Consider the following 18,875-nt stretch of genomic DNA (forward strand, 5'->3'; position numbering starts at 1 on the left):
CAGACCCATGGCTTTAGGAGCTTCGCCCCTAAAAAATGCGACACCGTACCGGGATTCGAACCCGCGACTTTGATTTGGTGGGCGCGAGGCTTTAGTCCACTGCGCCCCGAAAATACTGGACATCGTGCGGAAATAACCTGTTTACTACAGTGAGACACACCTTTTGTGTCATATCCATCTCTTTTGCCTCATTTCAAGGATTTATGGCTGGTTTACTGAACATTTCTTGAATAACAGTTCCGCAGCAAGGTTCCGTGAAGCCCCCACCAGAGCTGATCTAAAGCAACAGCCCCGTTTCGGCTGCGGCTGCGATTTCGCCCTGCGAGATTAATGGTTGCCGTGCTTTAGTTCTACGCTTTAAGCTAAAAACTTTTGTCGATATTAATTCTTATTACCTAATATTAATTACCTTATTACCTAACTCCATATTACCCATAACCTTCCGTAACTCCTCTTCTGCCCTTAACTCAGCTCATTTTTCATACAAGCGTTGCATGGTTGCATGCATGAATAGGTAGTTTGCAACTCCGGGAAACAAATTGTCGCCAAAGCGAATGAGCGAAGCGTCGTAAGCCGAATACGGATCGCATTAGCGCCAGTGTTGATTTGTATGAACTTCATGGACCTTACTATGCTTATTACGCTATAGGATTTAACAGAACAGAGCCGCATTCATTACGGCACGAAGGTTCTCGGGGCGCAGTTTTCGCTTCTCAATCGATTCCGGACAACCGTTCATCCAATCGGAATTGTCGGCGTCTCAATTCAGACAGTGAGCCAGTCACACCACGCGGACTTTCGATCGGCGTCGTGTGGCAAGGTGCTTTGCGAACTCGGAAGTCGACGTCGCCGTCAAATCATTGTCGTCTTGTCGGCCTAGCCAACGCGCCTTAACGAGGAGCGAGGTAATAGAGTAAAAAGGTAAACATGGACGAACACGGTAGCATTACGCGTGCTGCAAGAAGCGCTAATTAACTAAAGGCGCCGCCGCTACCCATCGACAACCACCAAACGACGCTTCTCCTCACCGGACGTGCGAGAAAAAGCTAGAAAAAGCTGTTCAATTCCAAGATTTCTGCTGCGTGACGCACGTGGAAGAATCGATGACGTGCATGCGGGAAGATGGCGGAACCCAGAAACATGCAGGAAAGGGTGGGAACACGGCAACAAACTTCGCAACCAAAGTGTGAGCTTTCAGCTGCACGTAAAAATGTTATATTTTGCGAATATCACGTTGACCACCCAGCCTAACGAGTGCGCTTGTTCATTTAGTGCGCTAAAATCGCCTTTCAGGGCCCTTTTAATTTATAAACACCGAGTAGCAACACCAGGACACTCCAGCAGAACCCTGGCATTCCTTCCCGCCATCACAATCCTTCAAAGTGCCGCCTGCTGGTTTAACATTTTTGAGTTCCTCATACTTGAATGGGGGAAAAAAACACTAGCACTAAAACATAACTTCATTCTTAGCATATAGAACACCAACTGCCTTTCTTGCTTTGTCTGCAAACTGGTCGACGCTTTCGGATTGAAACCAAGAGCAATTCCAGTCTCAAAATAGTCACAGCTGCATATATCTTTTGTGGTCTGTTATGTCCTCACGCTCTCAGTATCAGGTAGACTCGAAGTATGAGCTGCATATAGCTGCGTGCAATATCCTGCTTTTACTACGCAGTGAAACTTTATGCTTTCACGTTTTTTTTTCACATGGTTAACTGCACACAGCTGTCATGTGAAAAAGAGCTGATTCCTTCAGTGGCAGAGGGAAATGAGACTTTACTTGGAAACAGCACATGATCTGGAAAGCAGCAATTTATCAAATCTGTTTGTCTTTGCTGTTTGCGATGCTTTTTTATTTGTGCCTCATGCGGACGCATTCATACAATTTTGTAATGTATAAGTGTTACAGTAGACCTTTTTTCATAAAACTCGCGGTACATGCAAAGTGCGCGAAAAAGTTGCGACAGTCCTCTGGCTGATGTGCAAATTTGACCTTGGGTGTGTTCGGGCCGCCACAGCCGGGCTTGAGCGGCGGCCAACCGTGCGCGACCAACGCGCGCACGCCGCCGCTCTAGCCCGGCCGTGGGCCCGCAGCAATGCCGCACCGTTGCGCATAGTTGTATCGCAGAAACACAAACCATGTGACAAAAATGCAGTTCTTTGCTTCCCAGAACTATCTGTGAAGCCACAAAGGGAAGGGAATAAGTTTGGGGAATACAGTGCACGAACTGCAGGTTAGAGAACACCATCGTCTTTTGCCTGTGCTGCAGCCTGATTGCATTTTGCGGCTAGGTCAGTCTCAATTCAATAATTCAGCCGAATCCTTACGCAGCTTGTGATTCAGCAGTAAACACTTAACTTCAATTTGACCGAAGCGCAGTGTGACTGACACTGCTACTAGCGTCCAACAATAAGAGGCATTTCTTGATCACCAGTAGAGCTGAGCCTTTAATTGTTGGTGACAAGTCCCGAAAAGTATTTGTCGTACTTTTTTTCAACATGCCATGATATTCATACTGTATGTTTCGCATGATAGTCGTACTGTATATTCATATTACTATGTTCTGTGATCATCGAGCAGTGCTTGCCCTGGAGAAAAGTTGCATGCTTTTTGCATCCTGGCGTGCAAATTTTGATGTCCAACAAACTTCGCTCTGTAACATCGACAATGTCACTGGTACTTTATATCATCTACGTCATGAATATGGACAGAGGTTATGTTGCTGATTGTTTTCAGGTTCTCCTATATACAAAATGACTTTTTGCGTATAGAGAATTTTCGGCCGGAACAAGAAGACAGTCCACAGACGAATGTACGGCTTTCAAGAGATTTTTGTATCACAAAATTGGTGGACTGTACTATATACACGAAGTTTTTTTCCACCAAGGGGTGCAAAGGGCCATATTAAATACAGATAGCTCAGAAGAGTGCAAAAACACAGACAGCTAGGACCCAGTTTTGGCAACAAGAGCAGTGAGGAAAAACTTGAAAATGAAGCTTGAAAGTGGCAGTTAAGTCTTACTCTAACATTTGAGGATTCAAACCATTCTTTTCATGTGCATCCCTTTTGCGCTTGCTCCTATAGCAGATGTTAGCACTTGAAAACAAATTTTTTCTCGTGCTTCAACGATGCTAATAACGGTTCACTTTGCCTTTTTCTCTCTATTGGTTCTCTCCTACCAGAGAGCCAGGCAACTGGGAATACCGCGTACGGCGCATGCAGGTGAAAGCGGCGATTACAGTTCTGTACGGGATGCCATGGTGGAACTAGATTGCAGTCGCGTCGGTCACGGCTATCGTGTCTTCCAAGACACCACGGGCAATACGTACAAGATGGCCCAAGATCGAGACCTTCACTTCGAAGTCTGCCCGTACTCCAGTATTCTTACAGGCGCCTGTCCCCTCGACTCCAACAAACATGCCATAGTTAAGTGAGTAAGAGCACTGCATTTGTGTTTTTCTGATAAAGGCAAAAATCGAAAACGTCCGGGTGTTGAGATTTCGGCAGACATTAAAAATCCCGAGGTGGTCAGAGTTAACCCAGAGACCTCCACTATGGCACCCCTCACAACCTACGTGTAGCTGATGCACATTGAACCCACAATCGATCGATCAATCAATCAATCACCCCATCACTCAATCAATAGATCGAACACAGCATGTATGTAGCTTGCTTGATGAGAGGTAGGAGGTAGGGAAAAACTGGCTGGCCGGTATAATTTTTAATAAACTTGCGGAATATCAAACGAACATTGAAGTGCGTGGCCATCAATTCTTTTATCAAACAAATTAAAATGTGTAGGCATATCTGGAGTTTACCCAGTAGATCCGCACGCATTTTTATTAATGGGAAAATACATTCAAGCGGGCAGGTTCCATTTGCACCATCCTCTACTTTGATTTCCTGACACCAGATATGGAGACGCACTGTCGATTCCACAGGGCCAGATTTAGCCATTTTCTCGCATGTTTCACCTGTCGAAGTTATCGAACAAGACGTCTATGTTAACTAGAAAAACGGTTGACAATCAAAAACCCTACATAGCTCCTAGGTACATTGCAAACCAGATTCTTGTCATCATCATGGTTTGTGCGGCAGGAGCGAGCTGCGTATGGTGTTTTTCTCCTTTGCCGCTCATGATAAACTAAGTCCCAGATTTCTGCTGAATAGTAAATTGACTACATGGGTTAAACTGCGGAATGCTGCCTTATTAAAACTTATAAATTAACCTTATTGTATGAGTGTGCATTTCGTTTGAGTGCACATGTTATAGCACCCAGATACAATGCCAGCAAAGCTAGACAAGCGGTTGGACATAACCGCTTGCTAATATGCCTTGACGCCCGCACATTCTGCTCATCATGGGGACTTTTTGTTCGCTAGCTGTGTTACAGCGAACTTCCACTGAACATTTCCTGCCTGCTTGCTGGAAAGCAAACTGCGTAGTGCATCACAAAATTGGTTGCACATGGGATGGCACTGAAGCAAAATCATATTGTCAAAGCACTGCTTGTATACCTTAGCAACCCCTCTGTGGATACCCGGCTCAAGGCTGCGAGTTTCCACAGACTTCGGAATAATTCTGCATATTTTTTTCTTTTATTTATTTGGACAATAATTACGTTGTGCGAATTGAACGGTGCTTGTCTGTTTCTGCGCCCCGTTGCATGTTAAACGTGCCTTAAGTGGCCGAGTTCATTGGCCAATTTCGCTGTCATTTATAATCCCTTTTATATTCGTCCCTTTCTCTCTATGCCACCCCCCCCCCCGTACCCTTGCCTCCGTGGGAAGTAGCAGGCCAAAGACAAGTCACTCAGGTCGGCCTCTTCTCCTTTAAATAATCTTTTTCCTCTCTTGTTCACGTAATGCTAAATAATTGCAGCATTTTTTATGTTAGCTTCATTTCGCTGACTGCGCGCAAATTTGTCACCAGCGCTGTAACCACAATAGAAGGGCTCCTGCGCCGGACAAGAAGGTGACTGGTAGGTGCTACGGTGGCATGCCAATGCTCGGACTGTTTTCACCCGTCATCCACACTTCTCGGCTGCACGGTAGTCCATGGGAAGATCCTTAATGTTCCTAAAGCATCGTGGCTTTTAGACTTTACGATGACGGGAAGCGGCAAGCGCTCTGCCCTGTAATGTTGGCGTCTAAATGTACAGTCACCCTTCCTTACTTCTTTTGTCACCGATACAAGGATCCCCTTTCATATTGACAGTTTTGTCTGGTAATGCTTTGAAAAACAGTGCGGTCTCATCAGTGTTAAATGCGTCATTCCGATCGCAGGCGGTGAGGTGCGCCAGCAGCTGAGCGCTCTCCCAGTTGTCCGTGTCTTCGCTCACGGCACCTCTTTCGCCGTAAACGGTCCAAAAAACGAGGCCACCTGAAGCGTGCACAGCATCCTTCCGATGCTCTGGAGTAATCGATGTCCATTATCACTGCGTTAACCACCCTCCGAAAAAGAGCTTCTCACCTTCAAACGCCTGAAGAATTTCCTCTTCATTGTTAACATATGTACTAAGAGCGTTTCTTTTAACATTGTATCTGCATCAATTATTCTCGGGAGAGGCCGTTTTTCAGTGCACGCAAAATTTCTACTTTGATTGCCAAGTCGTTGGCCTCATACTTGGGCCGTTTTGCCGGTGTTGCCATCGGTGGAGAGTACGGTCAGGCGAGCGCTCAGCAGAAAAGCACCAGCAATGATCAAGCCAAAGGAGCCATACTGAATCGTTCTTCGACAAAACGGCGCTCGGCTAGGCAGCACACAAACGGAAACAAAGCAGCCAGATGGCACCACCAAAACCAACGCGCTAAACAAAAACCCGAGAGAAGGCATTCATCCAGCCTCAATACAAGCCAAGTCGTAATTGATTTCCATGGCGATGCTGCGTTCCAGCTTCAACTTTGTTCCGAACTGTTTTTTTTTTTTTCGAGCCTCTCCAGCGTCCCGAAAGTCGCCGAATTGTCTGATTTGCGGTAAAATCGGTCCAAAATAACGAGCGTCCAGTATTTGTAGCGTGATGCTTATGTTTACAGGGACCAGATGGCGCGTTCGACTGAACCGATTTTCCGAATTAACGAGAGTCGAATTAGCGCGCTTTTACTGCACTGCCAGCTGCTGCCTCGTCCAGTGGAAAAGCAGTCACGAGCGAGCCAGGTGGCTCTGGACAGCGGCGCCCCCAATACAATCATATCTGTACAGTTCAAGAGTCAGAGCATAATGCTTTCGCATTTTTCATCCGAGCTCTTATTCATTCCTGTCGTGCAAGCAGGCATTATGCATCATGTGTAACCTGCACCCGAACTGTAGAAGTGTAGAGGACTCTTTACAAGGGCCGTCAGGTTCCGCGACGGTTCTTTGTGTACTGTCAATGTACTTCACAGCTTCGTGTTGCCGGCACGTGATGTGGCCGAATTTGAGACAAAGTCCAGGCTGTCATTACCTCTTCATTCTGCCCACTTTGTGCCAGCACTGCTGCTACATAGAGTTTCAAATACCTTAAAGAAAGATTAACAACTGCAAAGCTGCACTTTGGTTTATTTTAATTGGACTAATGGCAATGGCCATGACCTCATGCAAAAACAAAAAGGAGGAATCTTGCTTATGACCATTTAATGATTTGCAAACACAAGAACAACAATTTATTTTCCCTTTGTCAGGTTTCTCTCATTGTATACCTGTCATCTAGTTTTATGTGAACCGCAGCTACGTGAATTGATAGGAGCTAGGGTAGTTAGCAGGCATCCTATAATTATGTGGCTCATCAGAGCGATGTGCCATTAGGACATAAAAATGACCGATATAATTTTAAAGAACTGCAACGTCCGTCAGTGCGATTTAAGATGCATGTGTGAGCTGTGGCCAACGCTAAAATAAGGGAATCCCAGTTACAGTTAGCGGCAGCAATGACTTTGCGTTGCTCAATTACGTCTGCTTTATATAAAGTTCCATGTCACTCAGTTATCAGTATTGCTTGTTTTGGATATGTTTTAGGCAAAAGCCAAAGCCTGAAATTATCCTTGGAATCTGCTTACATGATTATTTCAGAGTATATATTTTGCTTTTTTTTTCTCCCATAACCGTGTTTGTATGCAATAGTAGCTAAAAAGATTCACGAAGAAAGTGAATGGGCCTTGCCTTTTCAAAGAGTGCCAGTGTTCCCAAGTTGCGATAGTAGATTATGATCACAGCTCATTGACCTTGCGACGCTTACCTAAAGTTCTTGGCTTTGCAATCATAAAGCTGCGAAATGTAGAATTGCTGGTTCTAAAAAAATAGCCATGTGAAAATTGCATTCATATTCACTTGTCTACACAAGGAAGACAGCATCTTGTCAAAAATTTGATCGTCCATGTCTGCATTGAATGCCTGCTGGTGCGAGTGAAAATTATTTATTCACAGATGGGGTCGCCACTGCAGTGTCATTTTCCATCCATCATCTTGAATATTTTTCCCAGGTTTGCCGAAGACGATATTAACTTTTCGGTCAGCAAAGATGACACCACTATCACGGGCACCACTCTCTTTGATGAGTACGGATTGCTTGTCCGGCTTGGCTTGACCGAAGCCCACCTTGCCAGGGCGGTGAGTTTTCCCTTTGCTGGACAGTTATTATTTTTCGCCAATGCATTAAGGCACAGGGGTGAACAAAATGGGTGGCCATTTAAACATTAAGCTCATATGTACTTTTCTCACTTTCATTGGTGCCCTCCAGTATTTTCTAGTTCATTAGCCTATTTTCTCGCAAATTTTTCACTTAGCTTCTGCAATGTTATTATTGCTGTCAGAAAGAAGCCCCGTCAAGGCTTCTATTAGTTCTGCTCACAGCCATCTGTGTATCGTGTACAATGAGCAGAATTCGCTGGTTGGCTGATTTAAAGGAAAGTATTTTTGGCGTCTCGGTCAGCTCTTCCGTTCACCTTGAAAAGTAACTCACCAAATTAATTTTATTTTTGCCTTTCCAGAACCTGAATGGTGCCAGGTCGTGCTTTCTACCACCTGGAGAGAAAAAAGATCTGCTTGAGGAACTTTACAGGGAATATGGTGTCTCGAAAAAAGCACCCAAGTAAGTATAATAAAGGCCATCTTTTCCACTATTTTGTTTCACTGGCATAGCTAATGCATTTGCAGCGGCAGCCAAGGCGAAAAGTAAGAGGCAATGCGGGAAATTAATTCTTTCTTGTCACATATATGCGATGGAGGGGGCTAACCAACATAAAAATTTGTCACATAATTTGTCGTAATAAACGTGAAAACGTGCGGAAAACGTCCAAAATATCGCTTCTGTAGTAAGCGTTGATAATGCAGACACTTAGCCGTGTTGTTGACATTTTCTAAGAAAAGTAAGTCTAAATTTGACTGGATAGTTCCAAAGAAATACAGCCATGATGACATTTTCATCCATCTTTCTAATAATATTTACTGATAATTATTGTATTTTGACGGATTCCTAAAAAAATTAGTCTGGACACCTTACATTTATACTAATATATGGAATCCTCTTGTGGTCGCAGTGAACCCAATAGGTCATATTTAAAATAAACCTTCTGCCCTTGGACGTGAAGGCAGTGCTTATCTTTATTATACACTGCTCATGACGTGCACCATGGACCGATCACACTAACCGGTGACGGACCTCTTGTTCGTCCGCAGTAACAAACGAGATTTGAAGTTGCAATTTTAATGGTGAATAGTGGTTGTTGCTGTGCTTCCACTTTCTCGTAAGGTAATAATGCCCTGAATACAGTTGCCCAGCTGAGAAGACAGAAACTATGCACGATTCACCAAAAAGTATTGAATATAACCACAAAATGTTGTCCAAGGCAATGTCTGGTTATACAGACACGGGCACTTAAATGAATTTTGTTTTTGTTCCTGCAACGAGTGTTTGAAAAACGAAGCTTTGCAGCTACCATATCTGGAACATTATAACATAGGATGAATTTGGCGTGGAAAACGTCTACTGTCAATCAATAAATGATGGTTAAGGTTAAAACATGACAATATTTAACCTCAGTAGCAGGAATATGACACTTGTACAAGTCGTTCATAACCTATGTACGGGCATATGAGTGTAGTATAGGCCTATGACGAATGTAATATTTGGGACTAGGATGTGGCAATAATTGTGAAGGAAAAGGCAAAGCTGTTGAACACTAAAGCAAGGCACTTCCTCTACTACGGCAAAATACAACGAAGAACATCAAGCAATCGAAGAAGTCATAGCCGTATCCTGAAGTTCTGCATCGGAATGTGGATCAAAATTCGTGACAGGCAGCACAATGAGGCATCAAACTTCCAAACTTCCAGTGCATGTTATGGCGCTAAACTGTTCAAATTATTCAGATGACTGCACATTATTTAAAACAATTGGCACGGACGGTCTCGCGGCCACGACGACGAAGATCGTCAGATGGTGTCAGCGGCTCGACGACGTAATTCACTGGTGATGCGCGTTCTATGATACGATACGGGCCATGATATTTCGCGAGTGACTTAAAATACAGGCCAGGCATTGTAAGCGGTATCCATAACCAAACAAGAGAGCCAGAAGGGAAAGAGGGCGGAGAAGACCCACCGAGGTCGTGTTTGTGCTTTTGGAGACTTTGTTTGCCTTCGTTGGGATCGCCTCCCTTTGCCTTGGCCGATTTGCCCTGTCACACGGCAGATCTAATGACATTTACAGAAAATGTCATTCGCTCTAAATGTCATTAGTCCGGCGCTACACGATAATACCGAATGACATTTGAGGCGAATGACATTTAGCGGCTAACTGAGGTCCCGGACCTCAGTTAGTGGCCAAATGAGTAGCCTCGACAGCAGATAGCGCGTCCCTAGACAGGAAAATTCAGTAACAAACCAAAGAATACTGTTCCTAAAAACTGTCAGTAAACCTAATTTTTCCTTTTGTATTGTTGTTCTAATAAAGAAAGACCAGCAAGTACTAACAAAAAAGAAAATCTCGTCCCCAGTGCGCGCGCTACCCTAATCCGGATTTTGTGCACACTTGTCTCAGCTTGTGATGTCTACTGATGCCACCTAAATCGGTGGTTTTCTTGTTTTTATTTAAAAGATATTCCTTTGTTACGTTTTTTTTTTTAAAATATTACGTGTGAAAACATTCCATATGCGCTTGAAATGTAATTTTGCGGTTTTGCGAGCTCGCTAATCGTCACCGCTATCACAATCAAATGACATTTTTTCCGCCATGTAGACCCGCACGGCCGAGCCGAATGTCATTTACAGCTAATGTCATTCAGTTTGAATGACATTAGATTTGCCGTGTGACAGAGGTATAAGACTGTTCCGTAGCTTCTGCTTTAGTTTCACCTGGTGACTAAATCGAGTCACAGACATACGAACAGGCATACAGACAAACCAAACTTCCGCGTTTAAATAGCCCGAGAGAGACTATCGTTTTAATGGCTCTGCTACAGTAGGGTCCGAATGTCATTTGAACTTGAACCTAATGTCATTTGAATCAAATGGGGTGCTTCGAATGCCATTCCGAATCCGCAGTGCTACAATACAATTTCGATGGCATTCGAAAGCTTTTACAATTGCTCGCTGTGCTCCGTGCTGTAGTGGCGCTGTTTTAGCCCCGTTCTGTTTTCGTACAATAATACAACAATCAAATTTAGGAGCAGACTAAGGCAGTAAAATGATATCAAATTAGAAGAGAAACCAGTTTTGACTCTAATGTGGTGGCTGTTTGCGTAGTTTATTTTTTTTTGCAACTCATCCATTGGTTTTGAGAGTATGAAAATTAAATATGTTGATTTCATACTTTAAGTAAACGAACAGCAAACAAAGTTCTACAAACAAAAATATTTCGTTTGTTTTACGTACGGAAGTATTATATTTTTTATTGCCGATCGAAGACTCTGCGGGCGAGACGTGCTAGAAATGGCATTTGAAATCCCAAATGTCTCTCTCGGTGCTCGTTTGGCTCGAATGTCATTTGAGCCGAACGGCATTTCAAAACTTACTGCAGCAGCACAACTTGACATTTAAGTCAAATGACATTTGGTTCAAATGAAATTCGGACGCTAGTGTATCAGGGGTATAAAAGAAGGTCTCCTTCACCCGGAGAAGTCGGACTGGCGCTCGCTACCACCCCGAAGTGCAGGAAACGATTACCGTAACATAAATATCTATGAAAGGGGAGAGGAGCACAGCCCCGCCGGCAGCGTAGTGGCCATCGCACCAGATGCGTATTGTGGAGGTCGTGGGTTCGGAAACCACCCGGCCGGCATGTTTTTCTCCACTTTCGTTCTTTCAAAAATCGCTATCTTTTTCAAGGATAATAAATGACCTGCCACATTCCTTGAATTTCTGAACTGCCTGCCCCTATTTCTGTCTTAATTCAACGAGCCCCTCATTTCCCATTCTGATTCGCTACATGCATAGCTAAATGCGCACCAGTATTGCAAAGGTATGCTACTGCTATATATAAGCGCGCGGGCTTCTAAGTTGTATGTTACTCAAATGAAGACTGGTCCTCCAGTCGAAACGTCAGTAAACCTCTCTTATTGTTTTTCATCATGAGTCAACCATTTTCTCAAATATTTCTTCTGGCTCTTCGAGAAGTTTCTTCTGCTATACATACATTCATATATATATATATATATATATATATATATATATATATATATATATATATATATATATATATATATATATATATATATATATATATATATATATATATATATATATATATATATCAGTATGTCGAACCGAGAAGACTACCGGTTCGGTTACGGTTCTGGTTCAGGCGAAATCATTTCGTTCCGGTTCAGTCCCGGTTCGACAAAATCACGTACTGAACCGGGAGCTCGAACCGGTGTGCGAACCGGTTCGATGAGTTGAATTACCACTGAAATTAGAAAAAAACATGTATTATTTTACAACGACAGTCAAATCAAACTACAAACAAAAATTCAAAATGCTGCTGTTCAAGGGCAGCGGTGCAATTGCAAAGCAAATTTTAAACAATTACTAGATATTAGATAAGCAGATGAAGTGGCGACGATTACCACCTACTTTCTCGCCCAGACTTTATGTTGTGCTAGCGACTATTCATAAAGCCACCGCCAAGAGATATGACGGTGGGATATATTTTCTGCCCTTTCCTTTTTTGTTGAAATCGCAATCGTCGCTGTAGCATCGCCCATCACGCTAACCTTGAAGCCTTAAATTTAGGCCTTCGTACTGGCGCGTTCAAATACCAGCACTTAATACCAATGGAGCACACTTTGTTATATTTGTAACAAAACAGAAAAATCCTACAGCAGGCACATGAATACTACCAATGAATTAGATCATTTGGTCACCCTGAATAATTTGTAGCTGTCACTCTATCGAATGTGTTAGCCACACTTTTGTTAAAAGTAAGCTTTATTTAACGCTCAGTCACTGCATTATTGCTCTGACCACTGCAGTTTTTTTGCGATAGCTATACCGGATGTGTGCATTACAATCAGTATGTCATCGTACCGCCTGACCCCCGCCCTCACCCCCCCCCCCCCCCCCCCGGCCATCGTTCCGAGTGCTACATGGCGGAAACTTATAATAGATTATGCTGTTACAAAATGAAAGGGAACTTTGACGCACGGAGCATGAAATAAGACTTTTTTGGGTAGACGCTCTTTAATTTGTCCACAGCAGTACTCCCCTCCGGAACGAGTGGCAGTAGAAGTAATGTAGCCAGTTTGGCAGTCAGTACAAGTGCACCTTCGAAAAAAAAGCAGATCTGAAACAGACAAAACTACAGAACAAGCACAAAAGATTATCACTGGGCAAATGGGGCAGTGTGAGGTACCGGCCTGCCTTTCTGCACGTGTCATCTGCTTTATTACTGTTTCTGCATCCAAGACGAGGTCTAGGGCTGCACTTTCTTACCAAGGGATTAAGCGCACACCTTAACAGTTTTCCCTGACATATCTGTTGTTATTTGTATCTGTAAAAAGCGGAACGTGTCCACTGTACTGTCCTCAAAAACTGACCACGGAACTCACTTCCTTCGCATTGATGACACGTTTGGTTGTGAAAGGCAGGGCAAAGAAAAGTATAGAGCAATATCCACGTTTTGGTGTTTTTTTACTTGTTCGCTTTTACTTTTTGCGTAATATTTTAAAACAACGTGATTCGCCTTTTCTTTTTTGTTGTTTTATGTAAACACATTTAAAAAAAACTGCCGCATTTGATGCCCGGTGCTATATCTCTGCTCCGAGGCGCAGCTTATGTTGCAGGCCGGCACACTTATTTTAACCAGCTGTTGATATTAAACGTGGATCAAAATGTCGATACATGAACGTTCTCGATTTCCATCTACTTCAGAATAACGGTCGTGGGCAAGGGGGATCGAGGCCACTTGTGGTCAGCAGCAAATGGCTTAGCCACTGCGCAGCTCCTGCAATCACGCTTGTCAAGTATTAACAATTTGCAGGTGTCGGACCTTTTAAACAAATTATGAAATGCAAAAAGTTTTCACACATCGGGTGTGGGCCTTCGCTGTTCCGCAGTGGAGCACTCCTGCAGCTTGATTGCTCCAATAAAGTCGCAGCTACGGAAGGGAAAGTCGTTTTATATCCTTTGCAAGCTGCCGAGGATGACATTTCGTTTGGTCAGCTTGCAGTACGCTCGCGCTTCCAGCAGCAACAGACCATTGCTACATTGGTGCTCATTCATTTCCCCTGTTGTTACATAGAGCGGGATAGTGTTCAATTGTCTGGAGCGGAAAGTTCGCGAGCGGGTACGAAGTTGATGTTACGTGAAAGAAAAAAAAAGGCCTGAATTGCATTGGCCGTGCAATATCAACAACGGAGGGTAGAACCATTTCGGCATGAACCGGTAACCGTTATTTATTTTTTCGATCCACTTCCCGTTCGAGTTCAGCGTGCTCAAAAAATAACGGTTCGGGTTCGGGTTCAGTTCCGGCCAAAATACCGGTTCAATTCCGGTTTTCGGTTTGGTTCGGTTCCGGTTCGACACCATGATATATATATATATATATATATATATATATATATATATATATATATATATATATATATATATATATATATATATATATATATATATATATATATATATATATACAGAAAGATAGGTCAGCAGTCTACAATGCCAAAGGAAGCATAGGGGTGTGGTTAGGCTCTTTTCTTTTTTTACTACGGTTAATGAAGTAAACATTCTTTTTAATATACAGAAGAAAGAAAGAAAGAAAAACACGCGCCCAGAGTGGGGACCGAACCCACGCCTTTCGATTACATGTCGAATGCCTTACCAAAACACGCGCCCAGAGTGGGGACCGAACCCACGCCTTTCGATTACATGTCGAATGCCTTACCAATTCGGCCGAATTGGTAAGGCATTCGACATGTAATCGAAAGGCGTGAGTTCGGTCCCCACTCTGGGCGCGTGTTTTTCTTTCTTTCTTTCTTCTGTATATTAAAAAAAATGTTTACTTCATTAACCGTAGTAAAAAAAGAAAAGAGCCTAACCACACCCCTATGCTTCCTTTGGCATTGTAGACTGCTGACCTATCTTTCTGTATTTCCTCAACGAGCCCCTCATTTCCTTACTATATATATATATATATATATATATATATATATATATATATATATATATATATTTACAGGGTGATCAAAGTTAAGTAGACAGGTTTTTTTAAATTAAGTGCTTAGATTTACGCGCAACCCGCGTCTACAGTGTGATTTTGCGCCCAAGGGGTCACAGAATTAGTTGGTAATTATTGATGCCGGTGGCTTAATTAACTAAAATTTAATAACTTTTTATTGGCTGCAGTAAGAAGGCATATTTGTATTGAAAAGTTGGACACAACCGTGTTTCCACGCAGTTTCATTTAGCAGAATTCTTCTAGCGCATCCCTAGTTCGAGATATCAAACTGCGAAGTTTAACTGCCGTTCGCATGATTACGCATGCAAACAGTGAAGACCGGCGCAAAGCTCCTCCCCTTTGGGACGTGCCTGCTGTGTACGGTGTTTAGTTTGAAAACGGAGTGTAGGCATAGGAAAAAAACTGCTGGGGTTTAGCTTTGGTTAACCCTTGTTGATAGCGAAGGCTTCACTGGCCTGGCTAGGCCCATTGTCGAGGAGTGGTCGAGGTATCATTTCGCAATGATATACAGATATGTTTGCAATTAATACACTGCTTATTCATCTTTTTTGCCTGACGGCGTTTTTTAAGCCTCGCCGCTGTACGAGCGACCCCATCTGGATGTTCGTCTTCCTCCATCGCAGACGGTTCCGCTCCGCACGTGGCCTCCTGGCCTTCCTTTGCAGTGCGCGCTTATCGCTGCGGCGGCGACCTCCTCGCTTTCCTCGGCCAGGTGGCGACACGGGTTCCGCGCATTTCTCCATTCCCTCTCCGCCTATCTCTCAGCAGAAGGGTTGCAAGCTGGGCAACTTGGAAAAATATTCTTGGTTGAAACCAGCGCGAACGTAAACAAAGACAAAGGAAGTGGAACACAAGTTGTATCAACGAATGTTTGAGAGAGCACGAATTGTCATTAAAGGGCCCCCCATCATCATATCTTTCTTCACTTTGTACTAAGTGGCGCGGATGTAAGCCTAATTTTCCTTTCACTAACATTTTATTGAGCCACCGTGAACAAACGCCCCCCGACATTATGGAAGCGTTCCACATATCAGAAAGAAGACAAGTGTGTCAGCCAAACAAGCGTGTGTGGAGATTCAATATCTGCGTGGGCCTTGACTGTAGCTGGTGTCTATCTAGTGCCTTATCACCGTGGCTTTTGTAAACTTGTTTTGCTTATGCGCGGCGTTTTTTTATTGTTTTGTGTGAAGTGTTTATATTGACCTTTCTTGACATTAAACTTTGGTTTTAAGTGCGAATGCACTTCTTAAGCGAGCCTGAAGCGTCCGCCGCCGTCCGCATAGCAACAGCTGCGGGTGCGCGCGCTCCTCGTCTTCCTTGGCAACGGGGGGAGATGGGCGCGCGCTGCCTGGCCGCTGACATGGCACATACCCACGTGGGGGATTGGCCAAGAATCGGGCGTGAGAAGGGCTAATGCACTCGCTTAAAGGAGTACTGACACGAAATTTCAAAGCTGAGATCCGCTCTAGCAATCAAGTACAACGACAACACAAATAGGTGTCTGTGAATAAATGCATCTTTCTTTCTTTGTAGTTGTGTGTGTGTGTGTAATCTCTCTTTCGCGAACATTACCGAACCACGCAAATTCAACTCGTGCACGCACTTTCACATTCTTCCCCTCGGGGAAATGCGGGGAATTTTTTCTTTTCTTTTTAGACCAGTGGCTGTCCTTGAGTTCCAGTTCCCTTGTCTTTGTTTTAGTTCGTGCTGATTTCATCCAAGAATAAGCCTATCTCTCACCTTCCGCCTATCTCTTCCACACATCGGACCGCTGTTCCGTGCTGGGTGCTTGCGAAAGAGGGTGTGGTTTGACCTCTAGCTCTCAAGGTCAAAACCGGTTACCTTTCGAGGAGCGCCAGATGTAGCGTAGTATAGCTTTCGCTACAAAAGGAATAACTGGCACCCTTTCAGTCTGGGTGGCGTGATCGTAATCTGCAGTACTCGAAACCGCTATAGAAACATAAAACAAAAGGGAGGAGCTCCGGTTTTCCGTGTCTAGCATGCGTGATCATGCGAACAGCAATTAAACTTCGCAGTTCCATATCTCGGAGCACGGATGCGCTACAAGAATTCTGCCAAATGAAACTGCGTAGAAACACTATTGTGTCCAACTTTTCAATACAAACATGCCTTCTTACTGCAGCCACTAAAAGAGTGGTTTATAAAATTTTAGTTATTAAGCCACCAACATCAATTATTAACACCTAATTATGTGTCCTCTTAGGCGCAAAACCTCACTATGGAGGTGGTCTTCACGTAAATCTAAGCGCCTAATTGGTTAAAAAAAATCCTGTCGACTTAATTTTGATCACGCGCTATAATCAGCACTGCGCAAAATTGAAAAATACTGTTCGTTGAGGTCTAATAATGGCGCGCTATTTGTACATTCGGAAAGCCACATTTCCGGACTTCGTTTTTGTAACCAAGCCACGCATCATTTTGACTTGTATAGAAAGAAATCGCGCTACTTGCGTGCTCTGAACCATATTTTCGTGTTCGCGTTTCATTTGCCGCGTATTGTACGATTGTAACCTGTGTTTACAATAATAGTGCTTGTGCTTGTTCGTCGAAGTGAAAATAGACCCATTGGTACAGCCAGAAATTGCGCAGATTCGAAGCCTATTCCTGCGAGTGATTCCTGTACATCTGCAGCATTGTATGCGCCAAACTTAAGTTTAGTGATACGGACACCAGTGGCTCATGCTTTAACCGGCCAGATTATTATTTGAGAGCAACGCCTTACCTTTCTCGTAAGGCGATGCTCCAGCTTCATCGCCAGCTCGATTCTCAATAATATTTCCCACTTTGTTGAGGCGGTGAAAAAGAGATTACACCTTAGAAGGAGGGCAAAAGACCGGATCCTTACAAGGCCAGAAGGGTCCAAATGTGAAAATAGCTTAGAAAATGGCACTTGAGGATCGAAGGATGGGGGCAGATACGTAGTTTATTTCTGCATCATGTTCTCTGCCCTCTATTTTAATTAGTTATAATTAGTCGCGAACAAAAGATTGGAACGAGATGTATCGGGAATTGACGAAGCGTATACCCTGTCCTTTTTCATGCGTCTTTCTCCAGGCGCCATATGCCTCCCAAGCCCAAGCACAAGTTATGAAACAACTGGAAGACAGTACCTGGGTGGCATCGTACGCTGCAGCATGCGAAGTAGAGGCACCGGAGAATGCAGTGAAGAAGCGCCTCAGATACGCATATTTCTTTAGTACTCGCTACACGGTGATTGGCGCTTCTAAACGGTTGATCCTATTTAGGGTGAAAGACTTGTGCTTTTCTTTGAGTTCAGGGGCATTTTGTGTGTTTGCAAAACGAATACAAGAGTGTAAAATTGCTGTTTGTCTGCTGCGATGTGTGCATGAAAAAAAGGGAGTAAAATTGTATACCTTGGCGGTCTGATTGTGTGCTTGATTTAACCTTCCTAGTTGGTCTACATCCGAGTACCTGAAAAAGGTCAGGTAAAGTGAATGTCATGAATGACCGGCATCAATGACACACTGTTTACGGTGCCGCAAAATAATTAGTATTGATAACACAAGATCTTTAAACCACCTCGGTTTAAGTGTCCATGCGCGCATGTACTGTCACTTCAATGTATTGGTTGGAATGTGACAGCCAAGCCGACGAACGGATAAAAACGAATGCGCAACACTCTAAGTCAACTTAGTGTGCTAAGGACCTATTTGTACACCATGTCTGCGGTTTTCTGCTCCGATGTGAGGATCGGCAGGGAGTTAAACAAGAAAAAATCTTTATATTTTAGGCAGGCGTATAAATCACCGTTAGGCGCGAGAACTTAGTTACATACCTTCTCGGCCCTCAATGAGAAGGAAGTATTTTGTGAAAATACGTTTTAGCAAAAAAACAGAAAACTTCCGTCTTCTTGAGGCCCTATGATAGAATAAATGTACCCTTTAAATTCCAATTTTTAAAGGGCCCCTAAGATGGATTTCAAAGTGGTCTTGTTTGTGTCAGAAATCTACTTTCTATTTCTTGTAAAGGCAAGTCCAACAAATAGTAAGCATATCTGCTCACGCTAACAAAAGTTAGGACTCCGACAAGAGAGAACTATTTGTTGGCTGGGCAACTTGCGGTGACGTAGTAGTCTAACCTCGCCCGAGGAGAAGCACGCATTTCATGGTTGGCCGCCTGAATTCGCTTCTATATTACTAGGGGATATGAATGCACCGCACAGTCAGTGGAACTACAATCTCGA

General features: G+C 43.6%; 1 protein-coding gene across 1 annotated transcript in view; it reads left to right on the plus strand.

Annotated features, from left to right (window-relative positions):
• Window positions 1-18,875, plus strand: part of LOC144175348 (adenosine deaminase-like) — a 33,412-nt gene that overhangs the window by 12,403 nt on the left and 2,134 nt on the right. The window contains exons 6-8 of the mRNA XM_077704428.1: window positions 3,185-3,432; window positions 7,461-7,587; window positions 7,968-8,068. Of these exons, the coding sequence (XP_077560554.1) occupies window positions 3,185-3,432; window positions 7,461-7,587; window positions 7,968-8,068 (476 nt within the window). The remainder of the gene's footprint in view (window positions 1-3,184; window positions 3,433-7,460; window positions 7,588-7,967; window positions 8,069-18,875) is intronic.

The sequence above is a fragment of the Haemaphysalis longicornis genome, unplaced genomic scaffold (genome assembly GCF_048455015.1).
Source record: "Haemaphysalis longicornis isolate Haplotype H1 unplaced genomic scaffold, Haemaphysalis longicornis Haplotype H1 scaffold_3, whole genome shotgun sequence".
In the NCBI taxonomy this organism is placed as follows: domain Eukaryota; kingdom Metazoa; phylum Arthropoda; class Arachnida; order Ixodida; family Ixodidae; genus Haemaphysalis; species Haemaphysalis longicornis.